The sequence below is a fragment of the Lethenteron reissneri genome, chromosome 11 (assembly GCF_015708825.2).
Source record: "Lethenteron reissneri isolate LAM-NWPU_2019-01 chromosome 11, ASM1570882v1, whole genome shotgun sequence".
Classification (NCBI taxonomy): Eukaryota; Metazoa; Chordata; class Hyperoartia; order Petromyzontiformes; family Petromyzontidae; genus Lethenteron; species Lethenteron reissneri.
The window spans coordinates 6,084,700-6,112,265 of NC_083789.1; the positions used below are offsets into that span (position 1 = coordinate 6,084,700).

The 27,566-nt window shown below is 49.1% G+C and overlaps 1 protein-coding gene across 3 annotated transcripts in view; it reads right to left on the reverse strand.

Annotated features, from left to right (window-relative positions):
- The window catches only part of LOC133341338 (CSC1-like protein 2), a 92,233-nt gene that overhangs the window by 57,152 nt on the left and 7,515 nt on the right, over positions 1–27,566 (reverse strand). The window contains exons 1-4 of one of the 3 annotated variants that reach the window (XM_061549881.1): positions 27,126–27,239; positions 25,421–25,552; positions 13,456–13,838; positions 7,607–7,686 (exon numbers count right to left, since the gene is read on the reverse strand). In XM_061549881.1, the coding sequence (XP_061405865.1) occupies positions 7,607–7,686; positions 13,456–13,662 (287 nt within the window). In that variant the 5' untranslated portion in view covers positions 13,663–13,838; positions 25,421–25,552; positions 27,126–27,239. Of the gene's footprint in view, positions 1–7,606; positions 7,687–13,455; positions 13,839–25,420; positions 25,553–27,125; positions 27,240–27,566 lie in introns of those variants that run through there. The other 2 variants (XM_061549880.1, XM_061549879.1) reach the window with 2 other exon arrangements.

Sequence of the window (27,566 nt, forward strand, 5' to 3'; positions counted from 1 at the left end):
GGCAGCATGACGCATTTACACACGTGCTGGCCACGCGTGTTGCCGCCACCTCGTCAGATCTGTCGCTGCCCTCTCTGCTGTGGTCGTTAAGATCCCACCGTGCCGAGTCTCTGTCTACCGCGTCTTCACGTCTACTCCGAGGTCGTCCTCTTTTCTGTCTTCCGTGCGCCAGTTTCCATTGCGTCAGCTTCCCCTGGTACCTTCTCTTCTTGCCCATGAATTGCCGCCAGAACACGCTCACGTCGCGACCATAGCGCACACCATGAGCAGCTCTGCTCGATTCCGTTTGTGCGTCCCGCGAGCCGTCGCCGAGGCCCAGGACCCGTGATGAATAACGACGGGTTCTTCATCATCATTGTCGTTTACAATTCATACCGCGCCTCCCACGCAGGAGATCTCGGGGTGCCAGCCTATTCCTCCGTGAAAATTTTTTTTTTAAAGACTTTTTTCAAAGAAGACCTCATGCCTAATTGATGAGCACACAGCAACGGGCCCCAGAGGAACAGAGCGGTGGGAAGACGGTCCAAGTCGTCGCGGGCTAATGATCTTCATTACGCAAAAACCCGTTATTTTGCCGTGACGGGCAATTCCGGCTCAAGACAACAACAACAAAAAACCAACGCAGCGGCGCTTTCTCAACGTACCGCTTTGCGAGCGTCTTGAAACCGTCGCGTGATACAAATAACAGACATTCTTGACGATCCCAGAAGGACATTTCTTAAGTCTGAAATTGCTCCGAAGGAAATGCGGCAATTTCGGTTTCCACCCTTGATGTCCGATAAGATTCCCAGCAGAGCCTCTCCCCCCCCCGCCCCCGCCCCGAACAGGGCGTTCCACAAAGGGGCACATCGAGACACTCGGAGAGGGTCCACACACAAGCGCTCATCGTCAAGTCGCCCACTTCGCCGCCGTGGCCGCCGTGGCCGTCGTGGCCGTTGTGGCGACCGTTGTGGCCGTTGTGGTTGTGGTCGTTGTGGTTGTGGCCGTTGTGGCCGTTGTGGTTGTGGTCGTTGTGGTTGTGGCCGTTGTGGCCGTTGTGGCCGTCCTGGTTGTGGCGACCGTTGTGGCCGTTGTGGTTGTGACCGTTGTGGCCGTTGTGGTTGTGGCCGTTGTGGCCGTGGCGGTTGTGGCCGCTGTGGCCATTGTGGTTGTGGCCGTTGTGGTCGTTGTGGTTGTGGCCGTTGTGGCCGTTGTGGCCGTTGTGGTTGTGGCGGTTGTGGCCGCTGTGGCCGCTGTGGCCGCTGTGGCCGTTGTGGCCGTTGTGGCCGTTGTGGCCGTCGCGCGCGGCGTTAAATCGCGGGCGAGGCGGCGTCACCAACATGCACAAATCACCGATGGACACACGTCGGTGCTGAGCGCCCGTTAAATTAGAGGCACAATCGGCTGGAAGGTGCGGCGCATGCGTACATCTCCCAAGCTAAACAAACGCGTCCCAAGTCATGTGTGGTCTAAATAAACATTTTTTTTATGGGTTTTTTTTTGCGCTTTGGTTTAAATCGGCAAGTATTTGCGGTCGGACGCACAACAAACCGTCAGAAATGTATGTTTATGGTTGGAACTCTGCAGATTAAATAACGGCAATTTCATTTACGTCTTCCACGTGAGTATACGGAGGAGTATAAAGAATTTCTGCTTTTTTACACTCGTGCGCCACATGTCAACTAACAACAAAGGTGCCCAAAACTGTACGCGGTTTACAGAACTAGAAGCAAGGCTTTTACGGCCGCGCACCGACGGCGGACACGCAGAAGGAAGAAGCAGAAATGAGCACAGTGGAAAGTTTCCAACACTTCTTGCATTTGCGCGAGTAGAGAGTCGATGTAAAATTGTTTGACAACATTTTTCTTCGACGAAAATCAATTCGGACTTCTGGAGGAACACAAATTTCTTGCAATGGGGGGGGGGGGGAACCGTACAAATAATGAACAAGTTATGACGACTAGAATAAAGGGTATTAAAAAACTAAAAAAACACCTGCTCCTTTTAAAATATGCAAAAAAGATCAGCTCCTTTCAACTGCTGCCAACATGCCAGTTAAGCGAAACCGTAACTAGGGTGGGAATCCGAAACTGCTTTAAGCAAACCGTAAAATTAATGCAGCTGTGTAATTATCATGTGCTGCTCTTTTTTTCTGCAAGACCGTTTTTCTTTTCTGCAGCAAAAATAAAGCCAAAGCTCCGTATAGATTTAATTTTACGTTTTCAGTGCAGGGCAAAGTCATCAACAAAAATGTTACCGCGCCGGCTCCGAGTGTATCCACCCGATTTAATTATAATCTTTAAAAACGATTGTTTTGAATAAATAAAAAGTTGCCCTCACCGCAAGCGTTTAAAGTAAGTCGATATCCTCCACCTAGAATGTAAAGTGTCGAGCAACCTGAGAGAGCTAAGCGTGCGTGGACAGTCCATGTGACATGCCAAGTTTCCTCCATCAACCCTGATTACGCAAAGTGGTAAAGACAGACGAGGCAAAAGCGCTCTCTCAAGCCGAGACAAAAACCGCCGCTGACAAAATCCCGCACCGCTTTCTGTCGTGCGCGCTGTTCAAAATCAACATTTACCACCAGCCGATAGCCCAATTATGGAATTATTGTTGTTATTATAACGGCCGCGGGGATATGTCCGGAAGGGGTCGGAAAATTTGGGTGGTGGCCCCCCCCCCCTCCCCAACTGCGGGTCGCGATCAGAGGCCGTCTCTCCGACCCCGGAGGTGGCTCGAGTCGGGAGACCCCCACGGGGGCGCCCGCTCTTTATTTTTCCTTCCACACGAAAGTGACTCGGCCCATCCATTAGGGCCTCGGTCGCCATCAATCACGCGCCGCTCTGGGGACGGCCTGCTTAGCGGGAACACACACAACGGGTTGGGGGTCGCAGGTCAGCTTGCGCATTTGTCGCGGTGCAAACAAACACCGGCCCTCTGGAAACCCCCACCGTGTCCGTGGCAAACAGCCGGCAATTATCCCCGCACCCCCCAATTTTTCTACCAATTATTTTTGCAGGTTTTTTTTTTTCCTTCCCTTCTTACAATTATGTCCGATTGTGCTATCGGCGTTCTGTCGTGTGGCCGAAGCAACTCCCGTAAGGCGCTTGCGTCGTCGAGAGCAGCGTAACAACGCCCAATGTTGGGTGCCCATGTTGACGAGGAGATGTTTGGCAGTAACAGCAGCGGATTCTTGAATCGACCCAATCTGCGCATGGGCTTTTCTCCAAGTACTCATCGTTCCCTGCCGCATGAAGACAAATGCTCATTCATTGATGGATTCTTCCAAACATCCCGATGTAGCATCCCGAGACTTAGTGAGACATACCACAGAGCAGCCGGGGAGTAAATAAAGGACATAATAATGGTTTGTTCTTATTCTACAAACAGAAAGCCCCTGAGAAACAGGACATTTTATTCGCTAGAAACTGTTCTAACACGCAGGCTTTTGCAACCAACGTTACGATTACAAATGTATTTTTTTGAGTTAGGTTGCCACGTGTGTTCAATGCCAAGAAGTTTGTTGGACACTTTCCGCTGCCCGACAGCCGCATAAAGTTGTAACGAGAACAAAAGCGACACTTTTTATAGCTTCCGCACACCGCTATGCTCAAGAGCAATCCAAGAGCAATATTTGTTAAACGTGCGGTTTGCTCAACATACCGGTGTGCCAAAGCAATAAAAATACGTATTTGCTCACACGACAACTTCGTTTTCTTGGCTGCGTCGGGTGGAAGAGGGTATATGACACACATTGGCACCGAACTCGCGCGCAAAAAAAAATAATTTGGAAACTTTTAGACAAAGTAGAGTGCTCGCCCTTTCAGCTCACTCCGGGTCTATTGAATCGCCAAACTAAACGATAGCCATGTGTTGAGAGCCCAATTGGGAGTCCCTCCATTGTTACATTTGGCAACAGTTTTGATGCGTTGCTGCCACCGCCGCCGGTACCAACGCTGCTGGTGCCACGGTGGCAAATGCGCACGCTGCATCGGTGCGCGGCGCCATTCAACCACGCACGCACGATGTCACCCATCTTGCTCGCCAGGCTGGCTTCAACAACACTTGGAAACCACCTTCACAAAACCGGGTCAACCGCTCACCAGTCTCCGCTCTCGGGGAAAGCACTTCAATAACTCCCCGTAAACAAACGTTGGTGTGCTTCGATGCACGAAATTAAAACTTTCCACAGAAGCTAAATGATGGCGTCATTCCCAGCAAGCTTCTAAGGACTTTTTTTGTTTGACGGGAGCCGACTGGATACTTATTCCTATGCCCGGGATGTATTGCCGTTATCTTCGTCCGTCTGAAAATCTGTCTTGAGGACCACTGAATGTTTTCACACAAAAGAACTACAAAACCCCCCGAAATCAATCGCTACCAATATTACCAAACACAGCCTGCCAGTACCAGTGCCCAGATTTCCATAGTTTCTGAGTGAAATAGGTTTATGAAATGCTTTCACATTGAACATTTTCTTCAATATGCCGCGTACGAGCACGATTGGCGCGCACGCGTTGGAATGAAAGAATTACTCGCCCCCGAACGTGCGGTTGTGCGTTGTGGTGTGTCCGTAACTTTACAGTCAGGTTTCTGGATCGTGCCACCCCTGTCCCCCCCTCCGCCAGCTTGCGACCGCTCTGCAATACACCGCATACTAGAAACCCGGTTTGCACGCATCTGTTTTCTCAGAATCTCCACGTAAGCCCCGATCGCGAATACTTAACTTGCCAAAAGTAATATGCCGAGCTGCACCGAAAATAAACGTTCTGAACCCAAGAACATTTAAAGAAAATAAAACCCCGACAGTAGCGATGATTGCGTAACAGAATTTATGGCTGTGGTTATGACGAGGGCATGGTAAAACGTCGCTACGAAAGTCACTTATCTGCACGAGCTTTGAATGTCCTCGCCATGAAAAAATCTAATATATTTGTTGCGATTCGCAAACTAAGCCCGACCATGATTTGTCATATTTATTATCACCATCATCAACATCACAATCATCTTCAATCACTACTACCACCACATATTTCGCAGTCATGATCATCAACACTATCACCACCATCTCATAATCAATACAACCACCGACCATCACTACCACCACTGTCTTCATCATCACCACTTTCACCACCACCACAATCATCATCATTATCATCACCATGCCACTAGGTTTGGTAAAGTCTGTGCCAATCGGTCAGGTTGCATAATTTTGCACAGCGAAGTCAGCAGCCGTAGTTGTAGTTTTTGCTACTAATTATGTATTCTTGTTCACGTCATAAGAATGTGGAATTTACATCGCTCGCTCAGGGACCAATCAGGAAGGCTGTCGAATACAAATTTTGTCATCAGGAGACTTTTAATGTTTAATTTCAGTAAGGCAAGAGCAGCTGTTGCTTGTACCTAAACTATTAAAATTTCACCAGGTAAGGCCCAAAGCTATATGGCTATTTTTCAGAAGCAACCAGGCCACATATGACAGCCCAATGAAGTGAATTATCACGTGGAAATTCAAAGCAGCCATATACTCTAAACGCATGTCGATTCTAAATGTGGAGGGAAAAACTGAAGGGCCCGGAGAAAAATCCACGCGACCATGGGGAGACCATGCAAAGCTCCAAATATACAGGCGTTAGGATTGGGATTGAATCCACGACCTCCTGTATACTAGGCGAGGTAGTTAAAATGTCGCAGCCAATGGAAAGAACGCATTTGAGAGGACATCTACCGACTAGACGGAACAGCGACCTCCGCTCGCGTGTTTTTGCCGGGCAGACGCCGCGCGCGGGCGCTTGGCAGGCCTCAGCCGGCGAGTATTTATTATGCAGGCCGCGTCCAAACCCACAAATCTCTCCCCCTTAAAAACATTAGACTAAACATACTCTGGAGCTCTCCGAGTCTCTCGTAGGCCCATGTGGGTTTGTCTTGGACGCACGAGCCGAGTCGAGCCGTATACAGTTTCTTCATGCGCTCTGCAGATGGCAAACGCAATAAAATAAAAACGGAGCAGAGACGAACACTGCCGGTGGTTTAATGATGGCGTGCAATGGCGACTCGGGTCTCTCGTTTCCATTTGTTTGCGTTATCGATAATTAAAAACTACAGAAAAGTTTTTTTTTATGGATATGTGGTTTACCACTCGTAGCGCTCTGCCCAACGATAGAAGTACAAGTCCAGCCCCACGAGTGTACGTCTGTTGGAACGTGCCACGCATTGGCCGACAAGCCCTGCGCCTCTGATGCCCAGCGATTGGCAGCCGCTGACCAATTTCAGTGAAATAGCGCTGTGCGGATTACAGTAACACATTGTCACTGGATTTGACAATCGGTTCCGTGACTTTTGCTATCGATAGTAGATTATTATTATAATAATAGTTGTTGGAAGATGGGGAATAGATTAACAATTCTAGTGGTAACAAGAGGCAGGATGCAGGAAGCTTTGTGTTACACATGTTACTGGAAGCTAGACAGCAGCTTACTGCCGGCTGCTCGAGTTAATATCTTAAAAAACCGTGCATGCTGCGCGACTACTGCGCGAAGGACACACGGCGTGGTCCGACCTCGCTTTGTGTGGCATGTACAAATACTGCGAACAAATCCATTACAACTCCCATGGTGAAAGAAAAAAAATACTACTCCAATATGTAGACATCGATTTAATATACCCGTTGAGTTAACAAAGGCAGACAAGCACACACGTTACTGCTTAACTTGCTGTTTATCCCACAGCTTGCAATAATATTATTATTATTTTTCACTACGTGGTCAATCCGCTGTTGCCTAAAGGCCTCCCCCCCCCCCGGGGTTGCGTCAGTCATGAGGGTTTCTTCACCATGCTTCACCCCACGCTGGTCAGTGTGGGCCGGAGGAGAGGGGCGGATGGCGTGGGGCGTACTGGGACCAGTTCAAATGTCACTCGCCACTTTTGTGGGCCGTGGCCGGGAATCGAACTCGGGCAGCCGGGTTCACAGTGCAATGCACGAACCGCTGTGCCACCAACCATTGTGATGCGCGTAAACAATTGATACAGTTTGCGACTTAAACCAAACTAATCTCACAGCAAACAAGCGCAAAAGCAACATCTATTAAATATTCATATTTGAGATGGCAATGGCAGTAGTCAAGCATATGTGATATTTTTACTTTCTATTTATAAATGCAATTTGATGTGAAACCACTGTAACGCTGCCGATTCAGACGCACCCAAACCCCTCCTATAAATATCGTTAGCGACTCATCACACGTTGAATCCTATTCTTAATTCTAGGCATAATAACAGTTTCATTTTATATTGCGTCACTCATGCCAAAAGCATCCCATAATGCTGTACAGTAATTATATAGGAAGACCAAATGCCATATACAGCCACTACCAAAGCAAAATGAAAACCCATTACACCAAGCGAAATCAAAAATGAATAAACACATCAAGAAATGGCACCCAAAAAAAAGCACACACAATTCGCAATTCACTCAAGCACGCCCCCCCCTTCCAACCCCCCCCCCCCCCAAAACCCACAGTAACCCAGCGACCTCCCCTCGCTCACATAATTCCCCCGTCAATCCGAAATCCGTCAAGAGGCCAGCTGCGCGCTCCTCTCTCACCTGTCATTATCGTTCCTCGCTCACCTGTCATTATCGTTGAGGAGAGCCAGCCGCCCATAGTCCCACGCCACTTTCCTTAGCACCGAGAAGAGGAGGAGCAGCGCCTGTAGGGAAGAGCGGGAGCAGCAGTACCCCGCGGGTCACAGGAATAGCAGCGCCGCACGCCACACTCCACCACACCACACGCCACCGCTGCCGCCGCCGCTGCCACCGCTGCCGCCACGCGCGATTGTCCCACCTGCGCCGGGTAATTACGGCGCTGCGGAGGTCCAGGAAGCGGCCACACTGCTGATCCAGGATACTCGGTGCTCAGGGCGGCCTTTTCACTTTCAGCGAGCGCAGCGGGGGGGGGGGGTGTGAGAATAACAACAGCGGCGCCTGCCCGCTGCGGTGCTGGTGGCGGCGATGAGCGGTAGTTCGGAGGAGGCAGTAGCGACGCACCCCGACCCCGATTCGATTGTCACAATTCACAGTTCCGATTCGATCGAATTCATCTCAAGCTCAGTGCCGCTTCCCACTTTGATTTGTTCTCCTCTGTTGTGTACGTTATTTACAGCAGCGGCTCCCAACCCCTTCGTCCGCGGGACACTGGAGTTTCTTACGAGACGCAAAATATACAAAAAGGACACGAACTCTGCGCATAAGCAAGAACCACCAGCATTTCCTGAAGAAGTGCATTGTGGACCCTCTTAGGACCACTGGTGGCCCGCGAGGCCATGGGAAGTGGTCCGTAGCACCGTAGCAGATGCTACGATTCCCACAAAGCAACTTTCTTTTTTTGACTGGCCATTGCAAAACTTTTTACAATTTATGAGAGCCAATGAAAATAAAGTTAATTGTTTAATTGACTTCGTAACATTGTACAGAGCTTTTAGAGTAGAACATAGGTTGAGGGTTGACAAATGGTTCGCGGGTCCAGAATGGTTAGGAACCACATGGGTCTACATACGCTGTGGTGTTTGAGAATCATATTAGGTCTGTATTGTTTAGGAGAAATCGTATTTTGGTCCGTCTTGTATTAAAGCATTGTTATGCAGTCTGTAATAATTTCTTTACTTTGTAATTATGTCAATTACCCCTTTTGTTCTGGCGAGAGATACGCTGCACGTGAGGTGCAGTATGAATAATAACAAACGATGACACTGTCCACCGTCTCGTTTTTACCGTCATTTTGTCTCATTTGTACAACTGCGTCCACCCCGTTGGCGAACGTGTAACATGAGCCCACCACATGCACATCGGCGTTAACGCACGTCACACGAGCTCTTTATTTGTGCAGACATTTCGGTAAATCGGGATTTCTAACACATTCTCAACCCGCGCGATTCGATGCCTGCGTCGTGGGAGTAGGAATCGGTTTTTCACCGATTCAGTGACGCACTCTTGCACGTCCAAAGCGTTAACCGTCAAATGAACGTATTGGCGGGACACCGATGGCGTGGCATAAATTTTTTTTATATTTTTGCGCAAAAATTGTTTCTTTTCCCACGATTCTTTCGGGGTGGTGCGTCAAAATCAGTTCTCGTGATGTCGAAGCAGTCGGAAGACAAAATGTTATAAGCAGCTGAGCACGAAGCTTTCACAGCCTATTGCTGTATCGCACACAGCCTGATGACGATTGGCTCCGTGTTCCAAAGGCAGATTTGACTCATGCCAAAGACTTGGTCGGACGGCTCCTCGATTCGTTTCAGGAATAATTTATTGGCGGACGGTGGCATCAAAAGGCTATGACTCATGTCATGTTTGAATGGGAAAGCAGCTGCTGAGTCCAAGGCAACTTCTGATGGAGAGTCTGCAGCTCACTCAAGGGCAACGGCGACATCATCAGAATATTTTGAGCACCGGCGTGCTATGCTGCATCGTTCTACCGCCAACACATCCATGTAGAGCAGAGGTCGCAAACAGGTTTTGATTCCTTACCCGTACCCGTACCCAGCCGCACCAGGGTCGCAAATGGGTACCCGTACCCGTAACCGGCCGGGTACGGGTAGCCGTTCCCTACCCGTACCCTACCCGAAATCAGTGACAAACGGCTACTCACCAGTGACTCACGGCCTACCTGTACCCGGCAGCACCAGGGTTGCAAACGGCTAGCCGTACCCAGCCGGGTACGGATAGCCGGATATCGGGTAGGGTACGGGTATCGGGTACCTGGTTGCGACGTCTGATGTAGAGATTCTGGATCTCGGGAGTTAGCGGACCGCGGAGGGATGAGAGGAGGCTTGTTGACCTGTGCCTCCCATCTACTTGCTGTAGGGGGCAGCACGGCAGGGCTGAGCCCGGTTCGTGCTCGGGTTTAGAGCCTGCTTGGCAAAGGGTGGCTTTGTCGGCTTGAGCGGAGGGGGCTCCGGAATAAGCAGTAAAGCGACAGGTGCAGTTTGCGGATTGGATTCAGTCACTCCCTGGACTAAGGCTGCAGATTTCATTCAACTTTGCAAAGTTTTGGATTTGAACAGATCCAGTGAAGCTATTTGTGACTGTAAATTTAAAATGCCTCCTGTGACAAAGACTTCATTCAATTAGAAAATGCAATTGCAATCCTTGCTGCTATAAATGCTATTTTAGATGCCATGCCCCAGTTCCTCTCACGAGAGTCATGCATGTTAATTTTTGGATTGTTTACTGGATTTCCATTGTACATAGTTCTGCTTGGGCTTTTTTGGTTATAAATGTATTAGTTATGCTCAGAAAATGTCCCTGCTTTTACTCGATGCAGCTTCTCTAACCCCCCTCTCTCCCCATGTAATGTGCATGCTGTCGTACAAGCCTTTGTGGCTGGGTTGCCGTTGAAAAAGGGCTTCTTAGCGCAATGGGCCTTACCCAAAATAAACTATCCTTGCAAAGCTATGAGTGTTATCCCCTCGCATGAGCCTAAGGTTTTCTCCGGGTACTTCGGTTTCCTCCCACATGCACGCAACTGCAAAATGACCCTCCTGAGAAAGAGTCCATGAGAATTGGTGAGGAATTCCGCGACAGAATTGGCAATATGGCAGAGGCCAGTCTCTCCATAGGCCCAATAATGATGCTGGGCAAAATGGTGCTTATTTTATTTACCTTGGAAGTGTATGATGGACTGATCTGACTGCCAGAAAGTCAAACCTGGTCCCAGACCATTCTGGCGATGACCGCTCCCCTACAACACACAGCTGCACTGATGCATCGTCACCACCTCCGAGGATCAAAATAATGATGACACATCATGGGAAGAAGACTACGGCATGAGTGGTGTACTTTTTTTCTTTCGATTTAAAGCTTTCGTGACTGCAGGGATTCATATTCTTTTTCATTTCATTTTATTATGTTTTATTTTTATTATTCCCTTCTACGCGACTTTACCGAAAGAACCAAGAATACGGGTGGTGTACTGTTACGCAACTTGGCAACAAAGTAGAACTTTTAAATTTCCCAGGATGTCCACCTCAAGGAGAGAACTATCCTGAGGGAACCAGGACAGGTGGCAATATTATTGAGGACAGAGTGCGGCAGAGTGAGCGAGTGCGAGATCGAGACCGACAGCGGCGGGGGGTGAACCGAGCGAAGCCGCACACGTTCGTAGCGTTCGTCACGTCTCCCAGCTGCTTGCAGCCACGGGTACGTTAAACCGGGTGGGCGCTCGTTATAGAGGGAGCGGGGCAGGGTCAGCGGGTGGAGTGGTGGTGGTGGGGGCCCCCTCATTTAATTAAGCTCACCGTGATTGCACCCCCCAAGAAGGGGACCGGCCTGTCAGCCGCCAGTTTGACTCGGGGCAATTAGGCGCAGACCGCCGAGGAGATACGGTACCGCCAAGGCAGCTCAAAGTGGTCCTCAGACCGCAGACAATCAAACGCGCTAAGCGCAACACGCCGCGGATTTGAAATCAGCGAGCAGCAAATCCCTCGCACGAAAGCCACACCACTCGTTTCGGGGATCGCGGTGAAACCGGTGCCGGGGCAGGTTTGTGTTTTTGTTACCGCTTTTCAAAAGCAATTCGGGTGAAATTTAAACTATCGGCGGAGCCAACGGATTATACGGCAATTTTTTTTAAACATATGTTTTTCATTAAAAATCTTCAACAAAATTTTACAAAAATCACTGTCGAAATGTATGGCACCAGCAATAAGATGTTTTGCTTTATTTTGTCCGTTTGAGTTTACCCATTTGAAATGTATACGAGCGTGGGGTTATTTTTTTCACGTTGTTGGAAACAATTACAATTGAAATTGGGAAATACACGCTGTACAATGTAGGTTTTAACGCATAGTAGAAAATAATATCTATCGTCATGTTATAATAATAATAACATGGAATAGAATTCACGTCCCTTTGCCAATCTATTGCTGGACGAGGGCCTTCATGACAGCTATGGGGGGGCGGTTGTTTTGACCATACTTCACCACGCTGGCCGGTGTGAATTGATAAAGGCAGGAGGGGCCCAGGACGGGTTCAGAGATCACCGGTGTTAGCCATGGCTGGGAATCAAGCACCGACTCACCATATGAAATTAAGAAGGATGGGAATACAGCTAATTATATGTCCCCCTTTATATATAATCAGGCAATAGCCCATTGGGACCAGAAGTTTCTGGGGAGGGAGCGAGGAGCGGTTCAGGTATCACTCGCCACTGACGGTAGCCATGACCCGGAACTGAACTCGGGTCGTCGGGTTCATCGCGCAGCGGCACTAGCCACCCACTGGACCACCTGCGTCTCCCCATTTTAATTTCGCAAGCACTTAAAAACAAAAACCTCGTGTTTTTGCGAACGTGACCAGACAAAGACATTTGATTTAGTCGGTGCACATCAAGTGTGTTTTTCTAAACGAAGCAATAATGTCGGTCGGTTTTTTTCCCTTTCGTTCTTTCTTTCCCAGTGGTTTAATGCAAAGTTAAGGGAAATTAATCTAGGCCTTCCAAACACTCTTGACAGCACATGTGGATTGTATTATACGGCCAGCTACATCGTGGCCATAATTCTCGGTTGCTCGTGTTTGTGTGCGCGCCCTTTGCTAAACTCTCTCGACCAAAGAGATCATGAAAACTTCCAGGATTCAGGGCCAAACGTGTGACATTTTCAGAGCAGGGTGGAGCGAATGACTCTGACCCAGATCGGTCGTCGATATGTCACAAAAAAAAACTACATTTTGTCCAGCGCGTGCGAAAATTCAAAGCATTGCTCCACAGCTCACATGAACAAAGGGGGTGACACTCATCTCTGTCAACGGCACAGCCATCTCCGCGTGATACTGACTCTGACCCATCCGTCACCGCAGTAGTCAGTGTGGCTAATGGAAGACGGCAAGCAGGGACACGGCAACACAGTACAGTCCTAGTTATCGGACAACATTCTGCCGTTTTGGTGAACTCGACTTGTATTTACGGGTTAATATGTTTACAACGCTTCCACCAACTCACACCAACCATTGCGCTGCTGCTACCCGTTGCCGCTACCCCACGTCCAACCGATCATGTGCAGCGTCTAGAGGTGCGGTTGCAGAAGGCTGCGATATAAACCCAAACAACATGCAATCTTTTTACAGTGGGGAGGAATTTCCAAAATGCATGTAAATAATCGCGTGCTGCACCACAGCGATAATTTGTATGCAGAACTCCTTTCATACCGTGCGTGGCCAACCATGGAAATTGCTCATTTAAATCATCTGTGACAATCTCGTCGTAATGTGCATGGAAAAGTGTACTTATGACTTCATGAATTTCGACTCGCTCTATCGCACCCCTTTGCCGCCACTGCCGCCGACCCTTAATTTTCCGAAGAAACAAGGACTAAAAATCACGCACACGCACGGGAATTCCCGCAACGCACCGCTCGCCGCTTACTACTCGCCGTGCTCCAACCGGTCCCACCCCCGGTCGCACCGCCGCCACCGGCCGCTCTTACCATCCACACGACAAAGTCGATGGCGAGGACGATGACGACGCCGCCAAACGGCGTCCCCTGCAGCACCGAGTTGCGGCCGCGCGCGCTGAAGCACTCCGACGTGCTGTTCGGCGCCGCCGCTGTCGTCGTCCCGGACCAGAACTGCGATGGCGTCGGGTCGAAGAGCGCCGCCGCGCTCGGCAATAGTGGCGCCAAGACGTCCTCCATGACCCCGGGGCTCGTGAGAAGAGGGGGGGGGTGTCGGCGGCCCTAGCAGCAAGGCCCGAGGCGGCGGGAGGAAGAGCGGACGGCGGAGTGGCAGGGGCGGCAACGGCGGAGGAGGAGGTGGCAGCGGTGGCGGCGAGGCAGTCGTGCCGAGATCACCATCCTCCCTCCCGCGGAACCTGTGCCGCGTGGCGTGCGGGTAAATAAGCACGACGGGGAATTATCCACGTGCGCAGCCACGTGGTAAATCAGTCGGGGTGTTAAAGTCAAGTGCAGCAAAAGCCATTGTTGTGCTGTACTATGCACCAACAACTATGCCTCCCACCTTCATCGAGCCACGATGACCGGTGTGAAGTATTGTTAAATGGACCACGTGATGGGGGGGAAGCCCTCATCCAGCAGTGGATTGACAAAAGGGCCGCGAAGGTAAGTGTTAGGGTCAAGAGATCGTTATGGCAAATGATGTTGCAGCGTTGTGTCATCGTTTTATTCCTTCCTTTGCCCAGTTGCAAAGTCAAAAACTGATCTTCAAGGTCGACTTTTCGATTGTCACAATTACCACTACCTCACCTCGATGCAAGGTTGAGATGTCCTTCTGGGCCCATTCTTAGAGTCTAATCATCACCACCATCTGGTTTAAAGTCTTCCGCTTGGTCGCTACCCTCTGAGTGCGGCTCCAATGCAGGGTCTCGGTGAACAACCGTCCTGCGCAGGTGACCCACACACCTTAACTCCCCCTTTACAGGCTACACCCAGCTACAGCTAACATCAGTGGCAATGACATACCTGAACTGGCACCACGCCCGCCCTACTTTCACCTGCCCACACTGACCAACTAAACTTAAAACGATTATTTTTATTTTACCAGGTAAGGCGCACTAAGCTATATCGCTCTTTTTAAGAAGCGACCTGGCCATACATGACAGCTGAAGGATGTGTCTTATCGTATGGAAACTTATAACAGCCAAATACTCTAAAGGCACGTTTCTAAATGTGGAGGGAAAAACCGGAGGACCCGGAGAAAAATCCACGCGACCACAAGGACAGAGATCCATACTCCAAATGTACAGGTTTCAGGGTCAGGATCGAACCCACAACCTCCTGTATACCAGGTGAGGCAGTTAACATCTCGCCACCGTGGCAACTAATACGATGGGGTACGGTCCAAACCACCCTCACGACTGACCGACAGACACAACGTGGTGATGCCCTCAATCAGCAGCGGATTGAAAAAAGGGCTATTGGTTATGACCTTGTATTGCAGCTGATCGTCGTACCTCGAGATGTGAACCCGCGGCTGTTGTTGAACAGCTGACCGCCTCCAACTCACGTGTCCCCCCCCCCCACCCAGGAACACAATCGCACAAAAACGCACGACGCGACACAACGCATCGAGATCGCACGATTTCCCTTCATGCTAAATGCGTGGGGGTGGGGGGAGGGATTAAACAAAAGAAAAGGCATAGATATTTTTTTTAACCCGCCGATCGAGATGGAACAAAACCGTTTCATTTCTCTCCACTGCTTTCAAAATGTAACCTTGCGACGCGGTGCTTCCTACGATGATGATGAACGAGTCGAGACGTGGAAATCCCATTTCAACGCAGCGGCAAGGCTAAAGATGGACAATACCGACGGCAAGGTCATTCGAGGTCGGCGATGATGTTCCTTCCTCACGCAATCCCATTTTGGAGTTTACATAAAAAATTTGTTTAGATTTTTTTTATTACAACCCATTTCACCTCAATCAACGCTGAAACCAGCGTGTGCACTGTGATTATAAGTCAGCTGGCAATGAGTAATAATGAGAGTTTAATAATTTACAGACGTTAATCAATGTATTCCTGGATTAAGGCCTTCCCCAGGCCATACTGATCAGAGGGGTTTTGTTTTATCATACTTCACAAATGAATTAATAACATGTACAAACAGATGTCCATTTTGTGTCTCCGGACACATGAATAAAATATTTTTAATCGATCGGCCAATTGGCTTTCCGGACCAATATTTAGCGGGCAGCTTCTGCTTAAGCAAGCAAACTATGCAATGCGGTTTCAGCCGTCAGCAGAGTGAGGCTTGTTAAACACATGCTGCTTGCATCGGGTTGCCAGAAAATGTTATTGGAAAGAGAACTCCCATCTAAATTATGGGGCCCTGCTTTGTACAAAAAGCAATATGGCTGGTCAGTGTGGGTGGTAAAATATGGGGGGGCGCGGTGGGGAGGGAGGGTGCTTCGGCCCCGGTTTCAGGTATCACTCGCCACTGACGTTAGCCATGGCCTGGAATCAAACTCAAGCGGCGAGCTTCAAAGCATCACCGCTGCGCCACCGTTCCTCACCCACCGCCCCCCGTGAAGCACTATGGGTAGCAGTCATTTACTACGCATAGTAAATTGAAGAGCGAACACACGAGGTTCTATTTCACCGCCGTCAAGTGCACCGGGTTAACATTTAAGTGAGTTTGATGGGTTTGCGGCAACAGCCATGAGGACTGCACGTCCTGATATTTTGCAGAACTTTTGAAAAAAATTCCTTTTTCGTTTGAGACGAGCGCACACGCGAGATCCGAGGGCCGCGTGACGTCACGCGCCAATCTTGGCACACACACCGAGGCGCGGCACAATGCTGGCTTCAGACATCAGAACCACGCACATGCCCTGCTCGTTCAAGGCATGAGGGGGCTCTTTAGCGTTTCATTTCGCGATCGTGCCGCTCGTTCGTGTAATGCCCCGTCGTGTTCATTAAAAAGTCCTTACGTAAGTTACAGTGACGATCGGAACTTGAACCAATCGAAATTCATTTTGTATAAAGAAATTCAATAATCAATCTCTCCTTCACATATCCATCTCTTAACATAATTTTTTTGTTATCAAATGTATTTCTTACACATCCCATCGGCCGTACGGCCTTCTCGGAGTGTATAGTTTTCAGCAGCATTGATTCGAGCAAAGCAGATTCTGGGCCGGTTTTGACAAGCTGTGTCTCATCAGCAGACTCGAGCTTTGCTTAAATCAATTGCTGATAAACTGTTTACTGGGCATCTGTGAAAAATAGCTTTATATTTCATCGGTTTCCTTCTGCTGTATAAATAAATATTCTAATTATAATTGACGGCAAGGACTCTTTATTTACGATATGCTCCTAGTTTAACGCAAACATTATAATTATGAAGCAAATACAAAACTGTATAGAATATACAATATTACTATACTGTTTGGTTCTTTCGGTAAAGTCACGTAGGTATAAAATAAAATAAATAAAATCACGACGTTTCGGGCGCAACACAAGCGTCCGTCATTAGCAATTGTTTCTTGCTGTGGTTGTCCCACCTGATGACGGTCACTTGTGTTGTGCCCGAAACGTCGTGATTTAATTTATTTTATTTTATACCCACGCGACTTTACCGAAAGAACCAAAGAGTATGGATCCCTGCAGTCACGAAAACTTCAAATCTAAATTGGATCACCTCCAATAGCTTTACAGTGTTAAATAAATGGTAATTGGACGCATTAAAAATAATAAAAATAATCAGTAAACATAAAATACTTAAGAACCAGAAATGCTAAAGAAAAGATTAACATTTACAAATGTTGGTTCAATGCACACACTTTAATTTGCACTCAAAAGTAGAAAATAAATTATTTTGACCCCAGAATTAATCAAATTTGACGTGCTGAATAAAAGTGGGTGGCTTACATAAATACAATTAAACACGTCGAAAGATAACAAACGGACAACTGGGCAAGTTAAATAAAAGTATACAAATACTCAAAAGCAGTAATCATCTTCGTTGGCCATGGTCAATCCACTGCTGGATGAGGGTCTCCCCAAGCCCTTTATTTATCCAGTAACGCTGCACTGAGACTCAAGGCTGTTTTTTTTTTCTACAAGGGTCCAGCTACATTGGGATGTTAGGTCAACTCTGTTTGATCGAGTTAGGATCCATGAGGGAGGAAAACCCACCAGACACACGAGGGGATGACGCTCAAAGTTGCACACAGGTAAATTCATTAATCAATGAAGGATACAATACTGGCTCCCCAAGAATCTATGGTGGTCTCCTGGTCACCTTGCAACCAACCTATGCTCAAGGGTTTTAGAATGGCAATCAACACAGTCTTAACATCTTCTTGGTTCTTTCGGTAAAGTCACGGCTGCTTGCGTTGTGGCCGAAACGTCGTGAAAATTATTTAATTATTATTATTTTTGCTTCCATTCTACGTGACTTTACCGAAAGAACCAAGAAGATGAATCCCTGCAGTCACGAAAGCTTTAAATCAAAACAGTCTTAACATTTCACCAGACTGGCTTTCTTCAGTAAGCAATTATGTTTACTGAGATAAAGCCTTAAGTGTCGTCGATTATATCTGATATCACCCACGATAAGCACTAACCAAGACCCGACGTGGACAATTTTCCCTTCGGCTTGGCATTTCAAGGCGAAGGGGGTTAGACACAACTTCTTAACGTAACTTGCCACAAGTTTCACAACGGCGCCACCGGGGGAACACACTTACAGTTACGCGTACACCGCCCCCAAAAGCTACCGAATTGTGTCTTGGGGGGCAGGGGAGAAGGGAGCGAGGGTGGGGGGCTAAACCAGAACACACCTGGCAAACGTCATGCCCCTTCCAGTAAAACAACAACAAAAAAGCCGATAGTTGTTTTTTTTACCCTTTTATCTGGCAACAAAACTGACACCTTTTGGCATCATCTGGTCCAACACCATGTGAGACTAGGCTCTAAGGAAAGCTGTCTCGGGTGTGGACCAATCAACTTCAAGGACAGTGCATACATTATCAGAGTTATGTTTTTTGTTTGCATTATGACAGCAGGTATTGTGGTCTATGCAAACATGACTCCTTGTAAAAAAGGTGTCAGTTTTGTTGCCAGATAAAAGGGTAAAAAACCAACTATCATATTTTTCTACTGGCAAATGAGGTTCCAATGGAACAAAAAAGCCCCCCACCTGTACCGTGAGAGGACCCCCCCCCCCACCACACACGTGGTGGCACGGCTCGGATACGCCAGTGGAAAAAAACGGGGGGGGGGGGGGCGGTGTACAACATTCACAGCGACGCCCTCGGCAAGGGGGTTTTGTTGTGCGCCGACAGGTGCCCCCCCCCCGACCCCACTAAACTCCGAGAGGCGGATAAACAACGCGGCCGCTTGTTGGTGTAAACGCACACGAGCGATGACTGGCGGAAAATGGTTTAAAGTCGATTGATGCGGGCGGTGGCGGTGGCGGTGGCGGTGGTGGTGGTGGGGGGGGGGCGCTAAACCGCTGAGACGCTGAGTCCGCAGCACATGATTAAACATTCTGGGTAGTAGCTGACCACCGCCTGGCACTTCTAAGAAATCGCAAGCTTACGAGGCAATTAAATCACCGCCGGTCAATTAGGGCACGCGGCTCGCACTCCCAAGGAGCGGGACGACAGCCGAATGCAAAGGCAGTCCATCACGGGATTCCTGCGTCAGGCTTGAGGATCCTTATTGAACGAGGAAACGTGCCAACGCACGGACGTGAAAACGAAGGCTCAAGGGTTTCCGCGCACGTATGTTCGGTCACATGTGCGCCAGCCGCGCTGGCATAAAGCGTACAATTCGGTTTTTCATTCCGAAACCCCTTCGTGAAAGTGTTGCATTGCCAATTGTTTTCCCAAAAACTGTTCACGCTTGGCCATCGGCAGCATGGATGAGGGCATCACCGCGCCGTGCGGGTCGCGAGGGCCTAGAACGACCACACTAGACTACGCCGGTCGGTGCGGGTTGAATGAAGGCGCGAGAGGAGCAAAGAAGTGGGAGGAGAGCAGCGCAGTACAGAAATGGATTTCGCCTGGACTGCCATAATCCTCCTCCACCATGTAGGCCCCGCAGCCTCACGGCAACTCATCTTAAGCGCAGTGGCCATACATACGTACGTACATGCATACTTCTAAGCACTATCCTGGCTCAAAGCCTGCTTAGCTTCCAAAACCTGACGAGTTTAGGGCACATTCCCGGAAATGTGGACATAGGTAAGTGTAGTAACGATTGGTGTGCGAGTCCTCTGAAGGACGGACAGAAACACAGAGGACATATTTTCCAGTAATAGCAGTAAGTGGCCAATTAGCACCAGTAATTAGTATTTTGTTAAAATCCCAAGTAAGCACACTACATCATCATTTTCAGCCTCTCGCTGTCATCCTAACTACCGCATCTCGTAATTCCGCAACGCGCTGAGCAAATCAAGAAATAGCGACGTGTGGACTTCAAGCGCCGCAAAGCTGACTAACGATGGCTGCTGCCCGTGAGCTCATTAGCAAAGAAAAAGCAATTAATCAATGCACCCATGTGCTTAACTGCGCTATTATGCGGTGTGTAAACCCACCGGTAATACCACACGAAGGTGGGCACACATGAATATAAATTTGGGCGACTTCACTCTTCTTGTTAGTATACGGATATTTTGAACCACAATATCTTCCTGATCTAGTCAAGGAGCATAAACTATCACACTCCGGTCATCCTCGCAGCGGCTTTTGGAGAGCCATCGAACAAAAACGGTGACCGCATCGCGCAATTTCAGATGTCCTTCTGCGGCCATCTGGAATGCTCTTCTTTCCGATATTAGGCAACCAATTTAAAGCTTTCGTGACTGCAGGGATTCATCTTCTTGGTTCTTTCGGTAAAGTCACATAGAAGGGAAGTAATAATAATTATGTTTATTTTTAATATTTTATTACTTCCCTTCTACGTGACTTTACCGAAAGAACCAAGAAGATTAGGCAACCGCTGGAGCAATGCACTTTTAAATCTATATTGAAAACTCAGTTCGTAAAAACTGCTTTGTGTTTAGTTTGTTGTTCTTACCCTGCACCTCCGATTAGCACGGTTGGCTATGAACGATGCAAAAGAAGTTCAACAAATATACAAAGATCAAAGATAAAGATCCCCCGTATAGCCTTAACAGACTGTAGGGGCAAGTGCTGTTAGCGAGCACCTATGAAGGCCGGAACGGTACACGAGGGGGTGGGTGGCCAGCACCACGCCCGACCGCCTTTGTCTCCCAAGTGGCGATGTTTACACACCGCACCAGGTACTCATTTAAGGCTGAGTCGACCTAGGGGAGGCCCAGGACCGGTTCAGATAATCGTCACTGGTGTTGGCCGTGAGCGGGAATCGAACCCGGGTCGCCAGGTTCATAGCGCAGCGCACTAACCGCTACACCACCGCTCCCACAACAAATATACGTACACATACAAACATGCACAGACGCATCTCGTATCTGCACTGGTATGGCCTGCGCTGTGGACAGCTCCTACACATCCCTGTTGGTCCGCGGACTTTTCTCCTCTTATCAGAGAAGAGCGGATAAAATTATTAATTTTCTACGACTTCCTCATCACCAGCAGCAATCAATACGCCCTGCTCGTGTTGAATGCCTCCCCACGCCGTCGCCACCTCTCGCGGTGCTGCGATGTACAATCCGCCGAGCGCCTGCATGCAAGACGACGATTTTAGCACTCCACCCTCTCGGCAAATTCCGGTCATGTCGCTCTTCTTGACCACCGGCCATCATCCCTACTGGCCAGGACGAGTCGCGCCCAAGGCCACTTCGTTTTTTACAAGTCAACATTTTGCATAGGTTGTCCCATCGATGAGATTCTCTTCCCACAATTGCAAGCGTGAACCTCGCCCCTGCTTCTTTGCGCACCAGTGCATTATGACGCAACGTGATTTTGCACAAGTGGTGGCATTCTATTGGTGGTGTGATGATGCAAAATAGACGCAAAAACCACATGAACGCGAGCTGTTGTGGCCGACCTCTGGAATGTAACAAAACAAAACAGGGGGAATGCAGACGAACACACGAGACGGCCTCGCGTTACATGTTACAATGCTGCAACAACAACGCTGGAGGTCGCCACGGAATTCGATGAATCGTCACGTTTCCTTGGTAGTGTTTCGATTCGGGCGTCGATTGTGCTTTATTTGCCTCATTCTCACCATCTTAGGAGTCTTGCTCCTCGTTTTTTAACCGTCTCGTTTGTATTGCATTGGTTTCTCGTGTGGTGTTTTTTTTTGTACCGTTTCATCTGCCGAATTCACTTAACCTTGACACGGGCGCGTACAAATTGCATACAGTTTGCACATGCCGTGAGAAATGGATCAATCGGCGCGTGCACAACGACTCGACGCACGTTAAACAGTCGGTTCCAGGAAGGTGACAAGCCACGTGGCTCTGCAGCTTGACATGCTGACTGGCGGCTGTCGATGGGCGAGAGACCCTGAATGGCAAAGTGGCGCGCGTGTACACGCTGGAGCCTTTGCCGAGCGGCGAAGGACCGCTAGACGGCAATCGTGGGACAAACGAAAGGTTTGCGACGGCGCGGGGTTTCACCCACGTGGCTGATGAAGACGATGACGCAGTGGGCTGGTCAACACACTGTCTTAGGAGCCCTTTCAAAAGGAGGGACTTTATTCCGGGTTATGTGCAGGGCAGGCAGCAGTGCTCTGTGTTTATAAACTATTGCGGGTGGGGGGGGGGGGCACAAGGTTGGAATTCAGTACGGTCTGTGCCATTACTGCTGAACACCATTTACACGAGTTGGCATGAACACCCAGCCAGTTGCTGCCACTGCCTTTATAAATAACCAAGATGCATTAAGGGCCATTAAAATCAACCCAGTCAACCTCAATCGACGGCATGAAAAGTGAACCAAATCATATGGCTCTATACAGTGTAGGCTACATTACAGATTCGTTTGCAGCCCTTTGTCAAGCCACTGCTGAGTAAAGGCGTCTCTCTCTCCCCGCCACGTTGGTCATTTGGGTTGCATGACCCATACTTCACCATGCTGGTCAGTTCAAGTTGGAGAACGCAGCGGAACTGGTGAAGAAATCACTCGCCACCGATGTTAGCCATGATTGGGAATCGGAATTAAGGTGGCAGGGAGTTTATAGCGCAGTGCACTAACCACAGTGCCACGACCATTTCTATACATACATATAATTCAATGAAAAATGTACATATGAGCGTTTGGGTCCATAGTGGAATGAGCCAACCACTGAAACCACCACTGACCACTGTGCCACTACTCCCCTCTGATGCCGCTCCAACGGTGTGCATATAAGACAAAAATCTCCCTTATCGCCTTAACAGATTGTTCGGGTAAGAGCTGTTAGCGAGCACCTGTGAAGGCCAGCATGCCACACGAGGAAGTGGGTAGCCAGCAACACGTTCAGCCACATTTGCCTCCCTTGTGGCGATGTTTAAACATGACACTAGGTACTCATCTGAAACCGAGTCCACCTGGGGGAGTGCCCAGGACTGGTTCAGATAATCATCACTGGTGTTGGTGGCCGTGAACGCGAATCCAACTCGGGTAGCCGGGGTTCCGTAGCCCGAACCACACCACTAATTAAATCGATTGCCGTGTAACGTTATCTGGTTGTCTTCTCAGCTCTAAAATAGAAAACGTGCAATATTTGAATTGACTGCATAATGATAAAGCGGTCCATCGTCAACAACCGGCATTTCTGACACACAAATAAAACATTATTGCTGGAGCTGCGACGGTAACAGCCGGCGCACGGTGGGGCCACGTGGCCTCGCTTTGGAATGTTCTACGGCACTCTCGCCCCCCCGCTCATATTGCCACCCTCGTTTTCTTGTTTTCCCCTTGGCAGCACCGCTGGGGGGGGCGGGAGGGTTTCAGGCTTAAGGCCACAATCTATATCGGGCCATGGCGGCGGTGTAACGGCGGAGACTTAGCGACGTGCCAGCGCACCTTCCCGCACTGTAGCTTCGGCGGCTCGCTCGGCCCCGACGCCGCCTGCAAAGAGAATCGGGCCATTTTGCCGGATTTTGCCAGATTGTGCCAGATTGTCAAAAGTCTCCACGACAACAACTTCAACTGGTGTAAAAAGTGAAATTAAAACAACAAAAAGGGCCCTTCAATGACATTTTTGGGAACAAGGAAATGTTTGTTTACGTATTTTCCACACTTTCCAACTAAGGTTGAAAGGCGTTTGTGCATTAGCTCTGTCCGTCCATCCGTAAGGGGGGGGAGGGGAGGCATGATAACTCATGTAAATCTCATCTGACTTGAACCAACTTTGAAGATAAAGTTGTATTGCTATTAAGGACTCTTGAAAATCGGCCGCATTGATCAAAGAATTGAGCGAAACTTGGAGACAACCAGTGCTAAAAGGCCCCTGCCTAGGCATCCGTGCCCTACCAGCAAAGGCGCGGCACCCTCCCCGGCAGAACAGCTACACGAGCTCCACCCCGCCTCGGCCCCCACCAGCCGGTAGTAAACAAGCCGACAGCACGAGGGATGACAGCACACAATATTTGCCATGTAGGTGTCATTGGCCACTTTTAGCCACAATCTTGCTGGACTCACATTCACGGAGCATCCAAAAAGTTGCTTATGAAACGAATTGTAACTTACCGACCAGGTCAGGAACTTACCGACCTGTTCTGTAACTTACACTGGTAACTTCTACTGTCAGCTCGTCCATTCATGACAATGGGGGAACGGCAATTATAACTCTCGCGGAGATGATCCAATACGAACCAAACTGCAGCAGGTAGTTGTCTTGCTGTCAGGGACCCACTCTACTGAAAACAGACCGGATTGATCCAAAGGTGGCCCAAAACTTGGGAGACACAAACCAGAGCAGAAAGAATTTTGTTGCAAATACGCAAATACATTTTTGCCCCAACAGCTGTCCGTCCGTCGACTTCCATGCTGCCAGTCAAGTAATTAAACGCGTGGTGGCAAGCGCGAGGTATTCCATGCATAGGCATGATTTCGCCCCCCCCGACTTGTTTCCTTTGCAAGACGTGTTTTGTGTGTACTTTGGGAGAAACTCCCGAGCCCCCAGATGTCGGCGGGAAACTCTGCATCAATGCTGGAGTTGCGTGCGTGCGTACGTTCACGTGCGTACATGCGTGTATGTACTCACGCACGTACGCGCGCACGTGCGTAGTTCCGCGGAACTCGCAGGGATCACTCGCAGGCCCTCTCTGCGTCTCGAGGATTGATGGCCGCCACTGCCGCGGTGTCTGAACAATGTCATCCATCCGCGACCCACACGAAAACCGGGAAAGCAGACCTTTGCAAGCGACCCAATGTAGACGCGTTTACATTGAGTCGTTTGAGCTTGGAGCACTGTAAGCATCGTGAAGGCGTTTTAATTGCTCTATCGTAAATATTTACAGCCTTTTGTCAATATACTGCTGCACGAGGCCCTCACCACGCTCTGCGGGTCATGAATGTTGTGTGACCATACCTCACCGCAACAGGCCTTCAGTATATCACAGAGGCCTAAGTGAGTTGTTCCTGTGTAAATAACGATCATTAATATTATTTACAGCCTTTGTCAAATCGAGTTGTTTGACCATACTTCACCATATGGATTAGTAGGGGAGGTGGTGGGGGAACACCCAGGACCCATTCAGATGTCACTCGCCACTGATGTTAGCCATGGCCGGAAACGGAACTTCAGGTGCCAAGCTTCATAGCGCAGTGCGCTAACCACTGCACCACCCCTCCACCCCCTCTTCCTTGCTTATCTTTTACGACCGATCATATTTTTGCCCAATGTAAAGACTCCAAATGCAAATATAAGCTTCGGGGTGCATGTGAAATGAAACGCAACTGGTTTCTCGTCGTCGCTGCCACCAAAAGAACGTGCAGCGTTTGCGGATTAAATCCGTACAGAGAAAGAGAGAGACTAACTCGGAAACCGGTTGTATGACTATTACTCACCGACTATGTTGGAGTTCACCCGGAGGAGACCTTGGAGAGTTCACTGTGCCATATCCCCTTCGGTCACTCAGACACTCCTCCGTAAGAAAAAAAAATCCACCGGCAAATCTCTCCCTCTTCCTCGGAAAAGCCCTACGCAGCGGGGAACGTGGCGGAAGCACACACAAGTCTCTCGCTGCACTGTACGACGATCGCTGCGTGCACTTACAAAGGCTGAAAAACACACACGCACGTGCAAAGTGAAGGATGCGATGGCGGTGTAAATGGTAAATATTTCACACGCCACACAGGCTGCAGTCACGAGTTTATAAGCGCGACGCAAGCGGTTGCGTTTGTACGCGAGCACAATGAGAGCCGCTGTTCTCTCCCGAGATTGTTCCCCGTGCGACTTGGTGAGAGAGTCAAGGTCAAGGAGTCATCGGCGTTGTGCGATGCGATTGCCTTCGCCGCGGACAAGCTCAACAAACACAATTTGTAGGCAACGATTGAATCGCAGCCTTATGACGCAGCAGATTCAATGCACCGCCACGATCTGAGGTTGCGATATAAATAAATAAATCGATAAATATTGTCCTCGTCATTGTCATCTCGTTGGTACAGTTTTGTTGGGTTCAATGTTCCAAACGTGCCAGATGATTTGCAAATCAGTTTTTATTCAAATCACAGTTGCTGGTCTATACGTGCAACGGCCCACAATGCAAAGAGGCCAGCAACCAACAGCACTGCCAATGTTGTGACGAAAAAGAGTAACGCGTTTATTGATTTGAGGAAGGTTATTATAAGAGCTTGGGAAAAACAAACGATGAGAGGGAATTCCAGTTCAGTAGTGAGAGGGAATAAGCAGCTCTCAAGAATAATTAATCATCAAATCATACACCCAAGATGCATTAATCATTAATACTTGAATCACGCATGCAAGATTCCTGAGCAGCAGCATCAATAGAATTGACGAATTGGATGCCCTCGTTCTAAGCCTATCAGATTCCGTTGCATGATACTGTGCACACCCCGCCCCCCTTACCAACAATTCACTTGTGAATCAAAATGGCCTCGCCATGCCATATTGGTTACGGGGAGTTTAACACGTCGGCTTTCGCGACCAATATTATCCGTAAGAGTTTTTTTTTGGGTTAGATCAAAACGTCGTAATCGAATTGTAAATGCTGTGGGTGGGTTTACTCTCCAACACGCCCGGTGTGCTGAACTAGTAACGAATTGTCATGTTGTGTTTTACGTGACAAACCTTACTAATTGGCCGTCTCGGGTGGTGGCGGACTTAACAACACATTTATATTTACGCGATCTAACCCAAAAAAACCCTCTATTATGGGTCACGGGGAGTTGTTTGACCGTACTTCACGCTGGTCATTGCGGGTTGGTGATAATGGGGCCCAGCAGCACTGGTTCAGATTTACTCGCCACTGATGTTAGCCGTGGGCAGAAATAAAACACAGCTCACCAGGTTTGTTAGTTCCAAGCGTTAACCACTGTGCCACCATATTTCACCATGTCAACATCAATTAGGCTGATATTGCCACACTTCCCCATCGCTTCAATCCTTCTGCGAGGCCCGGCATCCCTTATAAAATTGTCGCAGATACGTACTTGCCGTACTTGCCATCTTTTAACATCAAGCGTTATAGGCTTTTTTTCCCCGCCCAAATTCCCAAGAAATCGCCGCCGGCTAGGATGACGACGGCATTACTTGGCACGATGAAGGGTAACGCCGCTGTCCTTGGGCACGGAACCAAATCGCCCCGTCGCCTCCTGCGCCGCTCCGATTGGTCCTTCACGTGCCGCTGAGTCGCCGTTTTCTGAGGCCGCAATGTTAATGAGAAAAACTCGAGCACGTTCCGGCCGCCCGGCTAACTCGTCGTAAAACACACGCGCCCGGCGACGTGCCGCAGAGATCAGTCTCCCACCGTCCACTTCCGCCCACCCCTCCACACTGCCCCCACTCCCCCCCCCCCCGGCTTAATTGCACCTTTAGCAAAAGCTGCATGGTGTGCAATCGATCATTTTACACCCAGTAGCTTAATACTCCCCAGTGCTAAACTGGGAAGAGCGCTTCACACCGTTTCACGGCTCACCCGGGTGACGAGGGCAAGGATTATTGCAGGCTGGACCTGCAATCCAGAGGCCACCG